At 37.6% G+C, this 12,308-nt stretch overlaps 2 protein-coding genes across 2 annotated transcripts; both read right to left on the bottom strand.

Moving 5' to 3' along the window:
- Nucleotides 1-5,423: 5,423 nt before the first annotated feature.
- LOC137943800 (uncharacterized) lies at nt 5,424-9,380 on the bottom strand. Its single transcript, XM_068789234.1, has 9 exons — nt 9,287-9,380; nt 8,986-9,102; nt 8,203-8,300; nt 7,978-8,069; nt 7,651-7,721; nt 7,099-7,558; nt 6,925-7,007; nt 6,190-6,268; nt 5,424-5,611 (listed from the first exon to the last, which is right to left on the bottom strand). Exons 1-6 carry the CDS (start codon nt 9,378-9,380, stop codon nt 7,380-7,382), a joined length of 651 nt encoding a protein of 216 aa, XP_068645335.1. The 3' UTR covers nt 5,424-5,611; nt 6,190-6,268; nt 6,925-7,007; nt 7,099-7,379.
- A 1,973-nt stretch (nt 9,381-11,353) lies between these two features.
- Nucleotides 11,354-12,085, bottom strand: LOC137943799 (uncharacterized protein At2g29880-like). Its single transcript, XM_068789232.1, has 2 exons — nt 11,732-12,085; nt 11,354-11,647 (listed from the first exon to the last, which is right to left on the bottom strand). The coding sequence occupies exons 1-2, from the start codon at nt 12,083-12,085 to the stop codon at nt 11,354-11,356; spliced, it is 648 nt and encodes a 215-aa protein (XP_068645333.1).
- Nucleotides 12,086-12,308: the final 223 nt, after the last annotated feature.

Here is a 12,308-nt window from a genome sequence, read left to right as displayed (position 1 = left end):
TCGACTAATTAGCTAAATTCATGTATACAAAGTCAAAGTATCTCTGTCTTTACACGAATCATAAGAGGTTGTGATATAGCAAGTTAATGCCAATTTGATAATATTTGATCCACAAAATGTTATGTCATATCTCATACTAAAGCCCCATAGACATATCAAAATAAGATTGATCATGCAAACTTATCATGTACCCAGATGTTTTGAAAACATGATTCTCATCAAAGATTTCATCTCTTTTAGAAGTGAGTATCGATCCGAACTTGCCACCGTTTTTAAATTTTCTTTTCCCCCGAGAACTTGAACAGGAAACCTGATTCATGCATGAGAGACAAAGTGAGTCTTCCCAAGTAAATCCTACCTCACTGTGTTAGCAGTAATACTCATGGAAATGTTGTCTTCTCCTACTCCATCAACTGAATAAAAAACTATGAATCAGCATTTGGTTGGTGAGGGTCTCATTCATTCGAGGGAATCTCGTGAGAGGGTGACAAACTGACAACAGGGCTTATCTCCATGGATCTGAAATCTCATCACGGAATTAAAAAAAAAAAAACATGTAAGAAAAAGACAAGTCTTCTCGTAATGAGCCAGGTCGAAGATCTGATAGTGGGGAAGACTAAATTTGTAGTGGGAAACCGTCCTTGTCACCTCATTCCTTTCCTCTTAGGAGCATTGCATCTTCATGACGTGAGGTTTAGATCATTCCCTAGCTGATTCTTTCTTACAACTGTGAAAACTGTGAAAGATTAAACTTCTTTATATTAGTTTTAGGTGATTCACACCGGTTGTATTTGTTATGCTTGATTCCCTTTTTTCCTAATCTGGTAGAGGTTACTGAAATTACATTGAGCAGCGACAAACGTACTTCTAAATCTAACTTCAAGTCTGAACAGAAGCAAAGCCTACATACTAATGGAAGTACGGACCATGGCGACAAGAACACAGGCAAAAAACTAGGAGTAATGGGTTGGTGGGACAAGAAAGAAGTAGAAACCAGAAAAGGGAAGAAGCCAAATCAGTCCCTTGAGTCCTCTCGAAGTCTCCTTCAAATACTGTCCATTTTTATTTGGTGAAAAGTTGAAACAACGAATAAGGGCGACAATTTGTTGAAATCTGTAGGTCTCCATCCCACTGTTTTGATTCCGACCCACCCAGTGCGTAAATTCTTCCGCCGAAAGATTTGATAATTTTGCACATTGACTTTCATTTGAAGCATGAGCCTGGCCAGTCAGATGCGTGGCCGTGGACAGATGAGGTGGAGTTTCTTTGTCCTCTCTACCTCCTGTTTGTTTTGGGAGGTGGGAGTTCTTCCGGCAGCCATGATTTGGAACCCTTCGAAAAGAAAATGATATTTTAAAGCTTACGAGTTTGGAGTATCAGAGTTCGATAATGACAGTCATAATGAATCCAAATTTGGTAAAGAAATCGAATATGACATCCAAACTGTTGCTACAAGAGCTTGAACTATTGGATCAAATTCTGAAGATGGAGCTCTTGGACCTTTTCCACACCCTTGTAAACTTTGATCAAAGTGTTTCATATCAAACTTTTTATAAAGTCACCTTTCCCATCATATTTTGGAACTAGGGAAAAGAACTTGAGTCATTCCTAGATGCCAATAGAACTTTGAATTTCTTGTAGAATCGGCTATGAATGATACAGTAGAGAAAGGTTCCGGATGTCTTAGATGAAAGAACAGATGAAAACAAGTGCGAAACAGGTATATCGGTGCACTCGGGGGAGGATGGCTAGCTATAGAATGAGATCGAGTTTACTTCGATTGTCGTCTCCCTCCTTGCATAGATTGCAGAAAAGTCGGGTTTTGGGGCTTAAAACCTCGGGAACCACTTTCTACTACCACTACCAACGACTGCCCAGTTCAAAGCAGAAGCACCAGTTGGTGTTCAGAAGATCAATTTGCTCTATCCAACAACACATATGAAGCTTTTCTGGAAGGATCAGTTGGGTGCATCCCGGGTGCAAGCGGGGTCATTATATTGTCCTATCGACGAAGGATTTCTTTGCTGTCGTCCCAGCCCTGCTTAAGGATAACAACTGTTTGAAGATTTACCTCATAGAGTCCAAGCAGCTCCTGTGAGTAAGAAACTCTCCCCTCAACTCTTTTTCATCGTACTCGTGCTATGGCTGATACTCAGTACTGAAGAAAACCAGCAAGATTTACTGGATTTGGTTGAGTAAAACTATTTTTGGTTGAAGGACCCAGGGATAATCCCGTGGATAGATTTGAAGAAAATAGATACAACTAATGAAAGATCAACAGACTGATAACCTACTTAAATAAGGATAAGAGTATGATGATGATGATGATGACGCCAATTTTCAGATTATTTTGGAGAGTTTTTTATTGCAGAGCTTAAACATGATCTTTTATTTATAACCCATGAAGCAGGCGTATCTACAGGAGAAAGTTGGTGCATCAGACTGACTACTTGGGGTCGTCAGCTGAGCATTCTCCATCTCCAATATCTAAATCTTTTTTCCTCTCAAGGATCATTCCTGGATCTAAATGTTGTCAAATCAGAATCACTTTGCAATCTAGCTATTGGGATATGTGGGCAGCTAAACTCCCTTGAATGTGACTTTGGCCCTACTCAGACAATGAAATCGATAGGTCATTGTCCTTGATATTAAAAATTGCAAAAACAAGAACACATGCTTGATGATTCTCTTTTCTTTCTTTCTTTTTTGTTATTGAAAGCTTGAACTAAGTCCAGGCAAAAGGAAGGAAAACCATGAACCAACCCTATCAACCCTGCTCATTCCTAACTTCTTCAATTATGTGGCAAAGTTATCAAATTTATGGGGACAAAGGATCACTATCCTGCTATAATATCAGTTTTTATGGCATGAAATAGGTGGGGATTTCACCCAAGATTAAGCAAAGTCTGAAACTATATTGTATGGAGATGATTTCTTTATATGTAATTGCTACAGGCTCTTTCGTGGGTGGTAGCCACAGAAGCACGGCCAAACAGTAACTGGAGGTGCATTGTACTGTAAGGTATTTGTATTGTGAATCCAAGTCATTGAATGTGTGAATTATTGAAGAGCCCACTTACAGTAAATGGAGATTATTGAGAAAAGAGTCTTTACAGTTTCGAGTGCTTCTGACTCTTTGGAGGTCTCTTGAAGAGATGATGAGTGCCAACTTTGGATCTGATAGCCATTATTATATCTCTAATGATTTGTTTGCCTCCCAAATTTGTTGGTTTAGAATATTTGAGGATTTTGTGGATAGAATGTTTTTGTGCAATGGTTACTTGCTGGGATTTTAGAGTGAGGTCACCTGTTCAAGAACTCGCCTGGTGGAAAGGGTTGTAAAACCAGAGTTTTGTTTTTTTCGCCGCTGCTCTTCCGTCTCTGGCCGTCCCTGACCACCCTTTTGCCGGATTTTGCCGATTACGGCGTCGCCCTGCTTCATCCTCTTTCCCTTATTTTTTCCGTTCTTGAGGGTTTTTCTGTCAGAATATGCCTTGATGTAATAAATTCTTTTAAGAAAATAAGGTTATATTCTCATGTAGTTCCATCGGATATTATTCCAAATTTCTATACTTCGTAATGTATGTGAAATGGCTCTCTTAGACAATAACCCAACAAGCTTTAGGATATTCGGGAAAGAGGCCTCTGGGTTGAAGGAAACCAATAAACCAGCTCTGCCGCCCAGTCAGTTTATTGGCTACTTGAAACTGCTCCAGTTCCTGAGAAATTTGTCCTTGCTAAAGTTAAAAATAGTTAATTAGAACACTTTATATTCAAATTGCAACAGACATACTTGACATTTTTTGAGACAATTGCATCAAATTAAGTCGTTTTGAGAGTAAAAGCATAGAAAGGGGCTACTTAAAAAGAGTATGTTACCATTAATCTATCATTCCAATTTCCAATTGTTGTAATTATTATAACAATAGAAGGCTTATCTCGTCTCGGTTGAACGCCAACCTTATAGCGTTGTAATTCTGCAAAACTGCTTCTATCAAACGCAGTCATGTACTAAAATATGTAAGAACAAAAAGAGAGTAGCATGCAATGTCTAAGAAAACTGTGGTTGGTGAAAAAAAAACTTCACTCCCCGCTGCAATCAACAGGCTCAAAAGTGGCTGGCTTCCTATGGGGTCTTCGAGGGAGGTCTAGGGAAAATGGGATGAGCAGCATCCAGTTGCAGCAACTCTAGGAGTTTTCCCGTGGCCCATAGGTAGGAAGAGTTCTCTCAGTTTTTAACGCAAAAATGAGAGAGCTGGAGAGAGAGAGAGAGAGAGAGAGCTTATATTTTCAATACCAGTAATTTCAATCGGTTGTATCCCAGCTAATCCTCTACTTAGGAGACTGCAGGAAAAAATAATATAAAATAATAAAACAATAGTAATAACACATCAGGAGCTAAAAAATTCTAACTTCTAATTATCGATTAAGCCTTTCCAGAATAGAAGTTTAAAAATCTCCCAGCCACCATCTGCAATCACATGGAAGATTCAACATGCTGGGAGTGTCTGTGCGTGTGTGAGAGATACAGAGAGAAAGAGATGGATAAAAATAATAGTGTTCATAAATACAATAAGAACCACCAGTAACTGTGTACGGGAAAAGGGGGAGAGACTTCAGAACATAAACCATTTATCGCAAACAGGATAAGAACCAGTGTCATGAAACCCGGACTGGACCACAACCAGACCTGACCCCCTATCCGAGTTGCTTAAGAGGAAACCCTGGGGAAGGGCAACTGGGTAAGCCGGGTTGCTCTCCCCCATGCACACCAGAACACCCCTCTATTTCTGCAACGGCGGGGGGTGGAGCCATGGCCCTCCCCGCCATGATGGCCAGGAGAGTGGGTGCTGCTCCTCAGCTGCACCAAAGAAGCAGATGAGTGGGTTGGTGGCCCCCCTCCCCCTCTACCCCTCATTTAGTGTTTCCAAAACGCAGGGAATCCCTCCCACATAAAAAAATTAAAAAAGCATAAAAAAAAAGCCTAGGGGGAGGAGGCTCCAAGGGGAGGGCTTTTTCAAAAACGAAGCTTTCTTCCTCCTGAATTTTTTTTTCTAAGTAATATTATACCAGGTCGACTGGAGGTCAAACCCGGTTAAACCCAGATGAACCGATCACCCATCAGGACAGATTTTATAACATTGATAAGAACCACAATTAGGTAGAGATGAAGATGGATAAAATTGCACAGGTATTTTGGTACTAAATCCAAAGTGCAAGTCTCAAAAACTACTCTAAACTGTATACCCAACTGTCTTAGATCCAAACTACCAATTTGGCCAGCTTCAAATGTGGTCTGAACAAGTGCATCTTTTTCCAATCAGCAGGGATAAAATTTCATTACAAGGAGAAAGGCACAACACATTCTAAAAAGTACAAGTAGAAGGAAGAAGAAAAGCTAATAAACAGAGGGAGGTGCAAAGTCAAAACTGAAAAGCTGTTAAAGAGGATAGAATCTCCACACCAAGGTGTAATTGCAAGATAACTATTTCTAGCCAAGAATCAACCAGGTGCTCCAGGTGATAAACTTCTACGAGTGTGGATGTAAGGGATGGTCACCAGTTCTCACTAAAAACACCAAGAGCAAACCACCTTCCTAAACACCCAGCAACTGCAATTACCAAATACCCTTCCATAAGCAGAGGCTCTAAAATCTGCCAGGATAAAGCTAGAAACCATGTAGGAGGCCGAGAAATTCAAGCTCACTCTAGTCACAAAGACTAAATTGTGCACGGATAAAAGATAGAAGAACAGGATGTCATATATAATTAAATGTTTAAGCTAGTAAAAAGTCTAATAGACCAAATATGTATCATCTAGAATGAATTATGTGGCTTGTAGATATAAATCATCTTGTCTCTGTGATATTTAAAGGTTTAGTTATGTTATGACATAAAAAATGGAGTACATGGCAACCTTTGGACTTGCTCATTCATGGCACCAGTAATTCCAGATGGACTACATACAGAAATAAAACATTTAGCCTTCGTAAGTTAAGGTACCATGCTCACACTTCCAGTAACAACCACCTCTTGGCAAGACATCAACTACATTAAAAACAAACTTTTGTGCTTCTGCAGTCAAGTTCCAAGATGAGATTTTAAAGAGCCTTCAGTTTCATGACGACAACAGTTTTTCAGTGTCCTAACTATATCTTCCAGAGTATAATATGCTTCAAATATGAAATACCTTTCTGGCACACTCTCCCAATCCTCATATTTCAGTGAAATTGGTGCTCCAAGGAGGACAACACGTTCCACAATGCCTTCTGTAAAGATTCAATAGCAAGCAGGAAAACAGACAAATGAGTAATCTCACTTAGCAAATACCCTTAACCCTCTCGCTATTCAATTGAGAAAATATTTTTCGTTTACCTAATTAAATATTATATTTCCTTTTTTTTGAATTCACATAAAAATTTCCCTTGGAAAGACTTCGACAGTCCTCTTAAAGGAATGCTTTTCACAATAAGCCTGTTTGTACCCTCCATGAAATAAATGAAACTCCTCATATTCTGTAGTGCTTTTTTTTTTTTTTTTTTTGTGCTTCTGCTTAGAGGTACATAAGTGAGGTTAGAGCCTCAGATTGGGCTTGGAGGTGGGAGAGAGAGAGAGAGAAAAGTGAGTGAGAAAGATTCATTCTTTGAAGCTTTCATGAATCATGTCACATTGTAAAGTTTTTCTATGGATATGATTAACATTCATATTTAGGCATGTATACCATTAAAACATTCAAATATAGTCTATTATGTGAATGATACAAGTTGTATAAATGTTAGAAGCTAAGGATTATAGACTATACGATCTTCAAAACATGTCAATATTTCAGAGGTCATTACTTCATTGCATGTTGCCAATACAATGCGACTAGCAAGATATTTTAAAAGGCACAGAAGTAGAGATAGAGAAGAGATACATATGTTACCATTACTTCCTACTTCAGCCAAATGCTGCAGAAATTTGAATATTACTCATGTTCCCAATGAAAACCCACAAAGAGTAACAGGCCTGAAAAGGTCCACCAAACCCAAGAAAAAATCACTAAATTCATTTAATATGTTCTCCTTAAAACAAAAATATAGCTTTTCAACCAACTTGCCTATTTCCCTGCAATCCCTTAATCAACACTTCCGCCAAGAGCTTTCCTGCCTTGTCTGACCTGTATACCCAAATGAATTAGTCACAAAAAAATCAGATTCTACCAAATGTCATATTACTATCAGAAACGTGGTTCCTTATTATTGTATTTTATTTTTTAAATTATTCGATGTCCCTTCTTTAAGGAGTTGATGTATACTATCTGTCTCTCTTATTTTATTGAAATCTCATTTCTCATCTTTTTCAAGACTAAATACGGAAATCATTCATAAATCTACAACTTCAAAAATCTAGAATGTCCTCCAGAATAAGCCAGTTGGGGAACGTGTCAATGGCAATTGACCACTTGCTGTCAATAAAATCAGTTGCAGCAAGTATTGTTGTGGGCCAGGACAATGCTGTTAATAGTGAACTCAAGACAGTCACCATAGCACCCTGCTTCATCAATTCGATTGTAATCTCTGAAGAGGGAAAGGCAGGGAATATTATTGGCATATAATGAGGTTGTACAAGAAAACTAATACCAGAAAAATCAAAGGTTTAGGTCAATTACTTGATGTGATCCAGTCTTGAATTGCAGTACTAATTGCAATTAAATTTTCTGACTCCCACTGTAACACGTACCTAACAATTCAGGCAGGTCATCATCAAGAATTTGGATGTCAAAGGAATAGGATACAACATTGTTTAAATTAATACCATTACACCTTAAAAAATGTCAGCGACTTTGAAGTAAAGGCCAGAACCTAAATACAAATATGGTGAAGCAACAAGAATACTATTGAGGTGCAAACGAACTAGATCAAACATTATGTATTATCTTTAATGCTCTTATACTTAAAGGTTTCATTTGAAATTTGAATAGTAAAGGGAGATGTACTTTTCCAATTTGTCCTCTCGTCCCTCCCAAGGCTTTCTGAAATCTTCTTGCTCAAAAACCAAACCAGAGATGAAGATACCAACTGCTAGGCGCTGAGGGAGGAAACAGGAAAAGACAATAAGGATGCATGAATCTATCAATACATAGAATAGTTTCTGATAGTAAGACATAATCAATGGTGTTCTAACATTGCTTAATAATTTTTCAACAAGACGACAAACTCACCCCTTGATTATGATTTTCTCCTATGGAAATAAATTCAAACTCCTCTATGTTTCCTATTCTTCTTGCCATTTTAGCCCCAGTAAGTCCTGCTCCAGTAGCTGACCTCCAAGATAGCAAGATGTTAGTTGCAAAACATATACTCAAGTACAAATTAAGTTGTCCAAATGGGATAGGGGAGTAGTCTTGTGGAAAATGACAGGTCAACCAGCCAAGGCCATGTTTTATTGGTAAAACAATTAACCATAATTGATACTCCAGAAAAAAAATTAGAAAACATGTTCTCTTTGTTCCAAAAAGAACAAGATCCTGCTGAATCTATGTCTGAATTTCTTAAACAAAGATCCAGCTGGATTCAGTATCTTTTTTCCTCTAGCTCTCCCAATGAATAGCATATTTTCATCAAAAAATATTTTCCTAAATATGATGGGAATTCATTAAAAGACGAAAAGAACAAACAGAATTACAAGAAAAACAAAAACAAAGCACAGAAAACTGATTGAAAACAATCATCCCGTATCAATTGGAAAGTCTCGTCATTTCGACCTTGTAAAAATGCATCCGACTCAATCATCACTGATAATTGGTTAATGGGTTTTCCTAAGAGATACGAATTTCAAAGAGGTCACTGAATGCCCTCTTATTTAGTGAGTGATTATTTATTATTTCAACATCGAGTCGAGATTTGGCAACAGAAATACATGGTCAAAGAGAGATTTGCCTATTGAATGAAGTTTTCTCCAAACCTAAAATGGTTGATCAAAAAGAAAAAAAAAAGTAAATTACCTGATGTAAGTTTCAACAAGCAAGTTTCAGCTTCAAAATATTGCAAAGGGGAGAGGAAGTTTGAAACAACAATTAGGCACCTCCTCTGAATATTGTCTTCACTATTTAAAAAAAATACTAATGCAAAGGATATAAATAATCAAATAAGCAGAAACAAAAATTTATTTAGGCCTGCTCATTATCAAGGAATTTCCATGATTCCTAATTAGGTTAGAATTTTATACAGGACAACAAACAGGAATAGCTTTTATTTTCTTAAAACATAAAGTAATGGAATGATTGATGAACAAACAAAAGCAACATAACCAATCAACCAAATATGCTGAGAACAAATTTGGCCAACTCCCTCGCAAAGGATGCGGTCCTCCATCAAAGCATTGCTGTAGGAGATTCATTCCTCTGGTGGGCTGACTTTCCTAGCTTTCTTCATGTCTTATGGATTTACTATGTCAATGTACTTTTGGTTTCTAATTTGTTTCTTGTTTTATTGTTCTTGTAAACATGTGTATCTCCTCTTGCCGTTAGGTGCTTTGTTGCTCAGTAAACTTTCTCATCTTCACCAATAAAAACTATGCAGAAAGCAATCACTAACAAAGAAGAATACTAGGAAAGGAAAGAGTGGAGGTCCACACCCTCCTCTGCAAGCTTAACTGCAAACAATTTGCAGAGCAAAAGGTATATAACCAAGCGATGGACCAGTCAAAAAGGATTAACTTTAAAACTTCCAATTCAGAAAACAATGAATTTTTTTAATTGAAAACTATGAATTATAAAGTGCAGGTAACATGATGTTCAGATAATTTTCTTTCTATTTTCCTTCTTGATTAATGCACCTAGAAATGAAACAACCATGCCACTATATCAAAGATGATCCCCGATGCCTATGAATAATGATTGGGAGGCAGAAGACTGTCAGGTTATGACATGGACGATAAAGCGTAAATTCCAAATTGAGGAATCAACTTATGAATTATGAGACCGCAAAAGAGATGTGGAAGTCCGTGGAATCCTTGTATGACAAGAGAGTAATTCATTTCAAGTGTATGAGATATATAGCAATTTTTCTAGCTTCAAGAACTTGTTGCAAATTATTACCGTTAATTTTTAGGGGCGTGGCAAGAGATAAATGTATATCACCCATTCACTACTCATGAACAAGAATTAAGAAAGCAACAAAGCCACTTGTTGGTTGCTAAATTTTTTGATGATCTGGGTTCAAAATTTGATAGGATGAAGGCACAATTACTTGCATCAGATGTACCTACTTTGTCTATAACATTTAATAGAATCATGTGTGTTGAAACTACTGTTGTACCCAGAGGTGGTAAAGGACTTAAGATGGTTAATCCTTCTGTACATAATACTTCTAGTTCCATAGAATCTTTTAGAGGTCATGGGAGTATCAGTAGAGGCAAAGGTAGAGATGGACATGGACAACGTCGAAGCCAAGGTGATTGCAAATTTGAGAGGAAATGTAATTTTTGTGGCAAATTCAACCACTTTTCAAACAAGTGTTGATCAAGTTTGGTAAGTCAACATGCTTGAACTCGACTATTCATGAGAACACTGAGACTCCTATTGAGGTGGTAAGAAATATTATACAAGGATCATTTGATGAAATAGACCAACTAGTACAACGGGCTCAGTCGACCATTGCCTCTTTCCCGACATCTATGACTCAAAGTTCCACTCTTAAAACAACTCTTGTGAGTTCAGGTACATCAACTCTTCATGTGTGTCCATCATCCACTTGGGTTCTTCATTCAGGTACCACTACCCACATGTCAGGTATGTCGCCCTTGTTCTCTAACTTGAAAGAGTCCTCTAATATTAAACACGTCATCTTAGCTAATTGTTCTATTTCATCAGATCAAGGAGTCAACACCTTAATCTTAGCCTCCTTCATTATCCTCAGTTTGTGCTATATGTTCCTAAATTTCCTTTGAATTTGTTATATATTGGTCAACTCACAAAGTATATGAATTGTTCCATTACATATTATCCTTCTCATTCTGTGTTTCAGGATCTTATGACGAGCAAGACAATTGGTTCCACACATGAGAGAGGTGAATTATATTATCTAGCGAGCCACTCATAGAGCAGTCACTACATGCTATGGACTCTACAGGTTCACCTCTACAATGGCACATACGGTTAGGTCACCTTTCTCCAACAAAATTGGTTTCACTTTTTCCTCTTTCAATTTAGTGAGACTCATGCCAACTAGGCATGCATCATAAGACACCATTTCCATTAAGTCGTTCCAAGAGCAGTCAGTTATTTGACATTGGTCATTTTGATGTTTGGGGTCCTTGTCCAATGATTAGCATGTTTGGTTACAAGTATTTTCTTTCGTTTATTGATGATATCAGTAGATATCATCAATAGAAGAAGTTCTATCCCGATCATTGCTTGGTGCTTTGCTTTCTAGAGGTGCATCACTTGGAGATTCTGTAATGTTGGGTACTGGGATCTCCCTGATTGCATCATCTTCATCAATGTCCTCAATCATTGTCCCTTCTACAAAATTCGAAAGATTATCATCTGACTCTACGCTTGTGTTACTCGTTTTCCCCGCGGCCATAGTGTTTCCAACCACAATAGCCAATTTTTCATAGAGCGAACAACCTTTCCGCCTATACTTGTTGGCTTCTCTATGCATCTATCTGAAAAGTTAACGTTTAAAATACTAAAAAACATGATTAATAAAGCAAGAAACATAACAATCTATGTAACATTTACAAACCTTTATGTAGTCTTGCCACACTGTCTTACTAGCAGTGACTTTCTGGGTTGTTGGATCCCACCCAAAGCCGCTAGTGTTTAGGCATGTACTCACAACCATATACATTCTTTTCCAAGTCCTCACGCGGTTTTTCAATTGTTCTACTATTTTTTGGTTCACTGCGTCCAAATTGAACATACTGACACAATCGTTGAAAACTTCGTGTTTCCAAACTCCATTGGGTAATTTGTTACCCAAATTTACTTGTTCAATGAGCAAATCAAGCATTTTACAGTCTTCGTCAAACGTCGATGTGTCGTATGACCTCTTTGTAGTGTTATCTATATTGTCTTTACCTTTCCTCCTTCCGGCCATTTAAAACTCATAACAAGTAGACAATGAATAAAAAATAAGTTGTTCTTAAAAAAAAAAAATTTGAGAGGGGGGGAGAAGAACCCCCCCCTCCCCCTTACTTTACCAGATAGACAATTTCATCAGTTCATCAGTAAAGTTAGAAAGATTTTTGAAGTCTTGTCAGCTAGACATCAATATATCTTTAAATATCTGTCATGTTTCTTAAAGAGAAAATGAAAGAGGA

Source organism: Aristolochia californica, unplaced genomic scaffold (assembly GCF_029961685.1).
Source record: "Aristolochia californica isolate CCGP_79_NKW_82.1479 unplaced genomic scaffold, dmAriCali1.0.hap1 SCAF_11, whole genome shotgun sequence".
In the NCBI taxonomy this organism is placed as follows: Eukaryota; Viridiplantae; Streptophyta; class Magnoliopsida; order Piperales; family Aristolochiaceae; genus Aristolochia; species Aristolochia californica.
Note: the sequence above shows the minus strand (reverse complement) of the source record. Positions and strands in the feature narration are given on the sequence as shown.

What these genes read in the sequence shown, in the direction of transcription:
- LOC137943800 (XM_068789234.1), bottom strand. Translation starts at nt 9,380, where the DNA reads ATGAATCTCCTACAGCAATGCTTTGATGGAGGACCGCATCCTTTGCGA. An exon ending in GAGAAAATCATAATCAAGGG is followed by an intron (nt 8,070 to 8,202) that starts GTGAGTTTGTCG and finishes TTCCTCCCTCAG; the next exon opens with CGCCTAGCAGTTGGTATCTT. An exon ending in TCAAGACTGGATCACATCAA is followed by an intron (nt 7,559 to 7,650) that starts GTAATTGACCTA and finishes TTCCCTCTTCAG; the next exon opens with AGATTACAATCGAATTGATG.
- LOC137943799 (XM_068789232.1), bottom strand. Translation starts at nt 12,085, where the DNA reads ATGGCCGGAAGGAGGAAAGGTAAAGACAATATAGATAACACTACAAAG. An exon ending in TGTGGCAAGACTACATAAAG is followed by an intron (nt 11,648 to 11,731) that starts GTTTGTAAATGT and finishes CTTTTCAGATAG; the next exon opens with ATGCATAGAGAAGCCAACAA.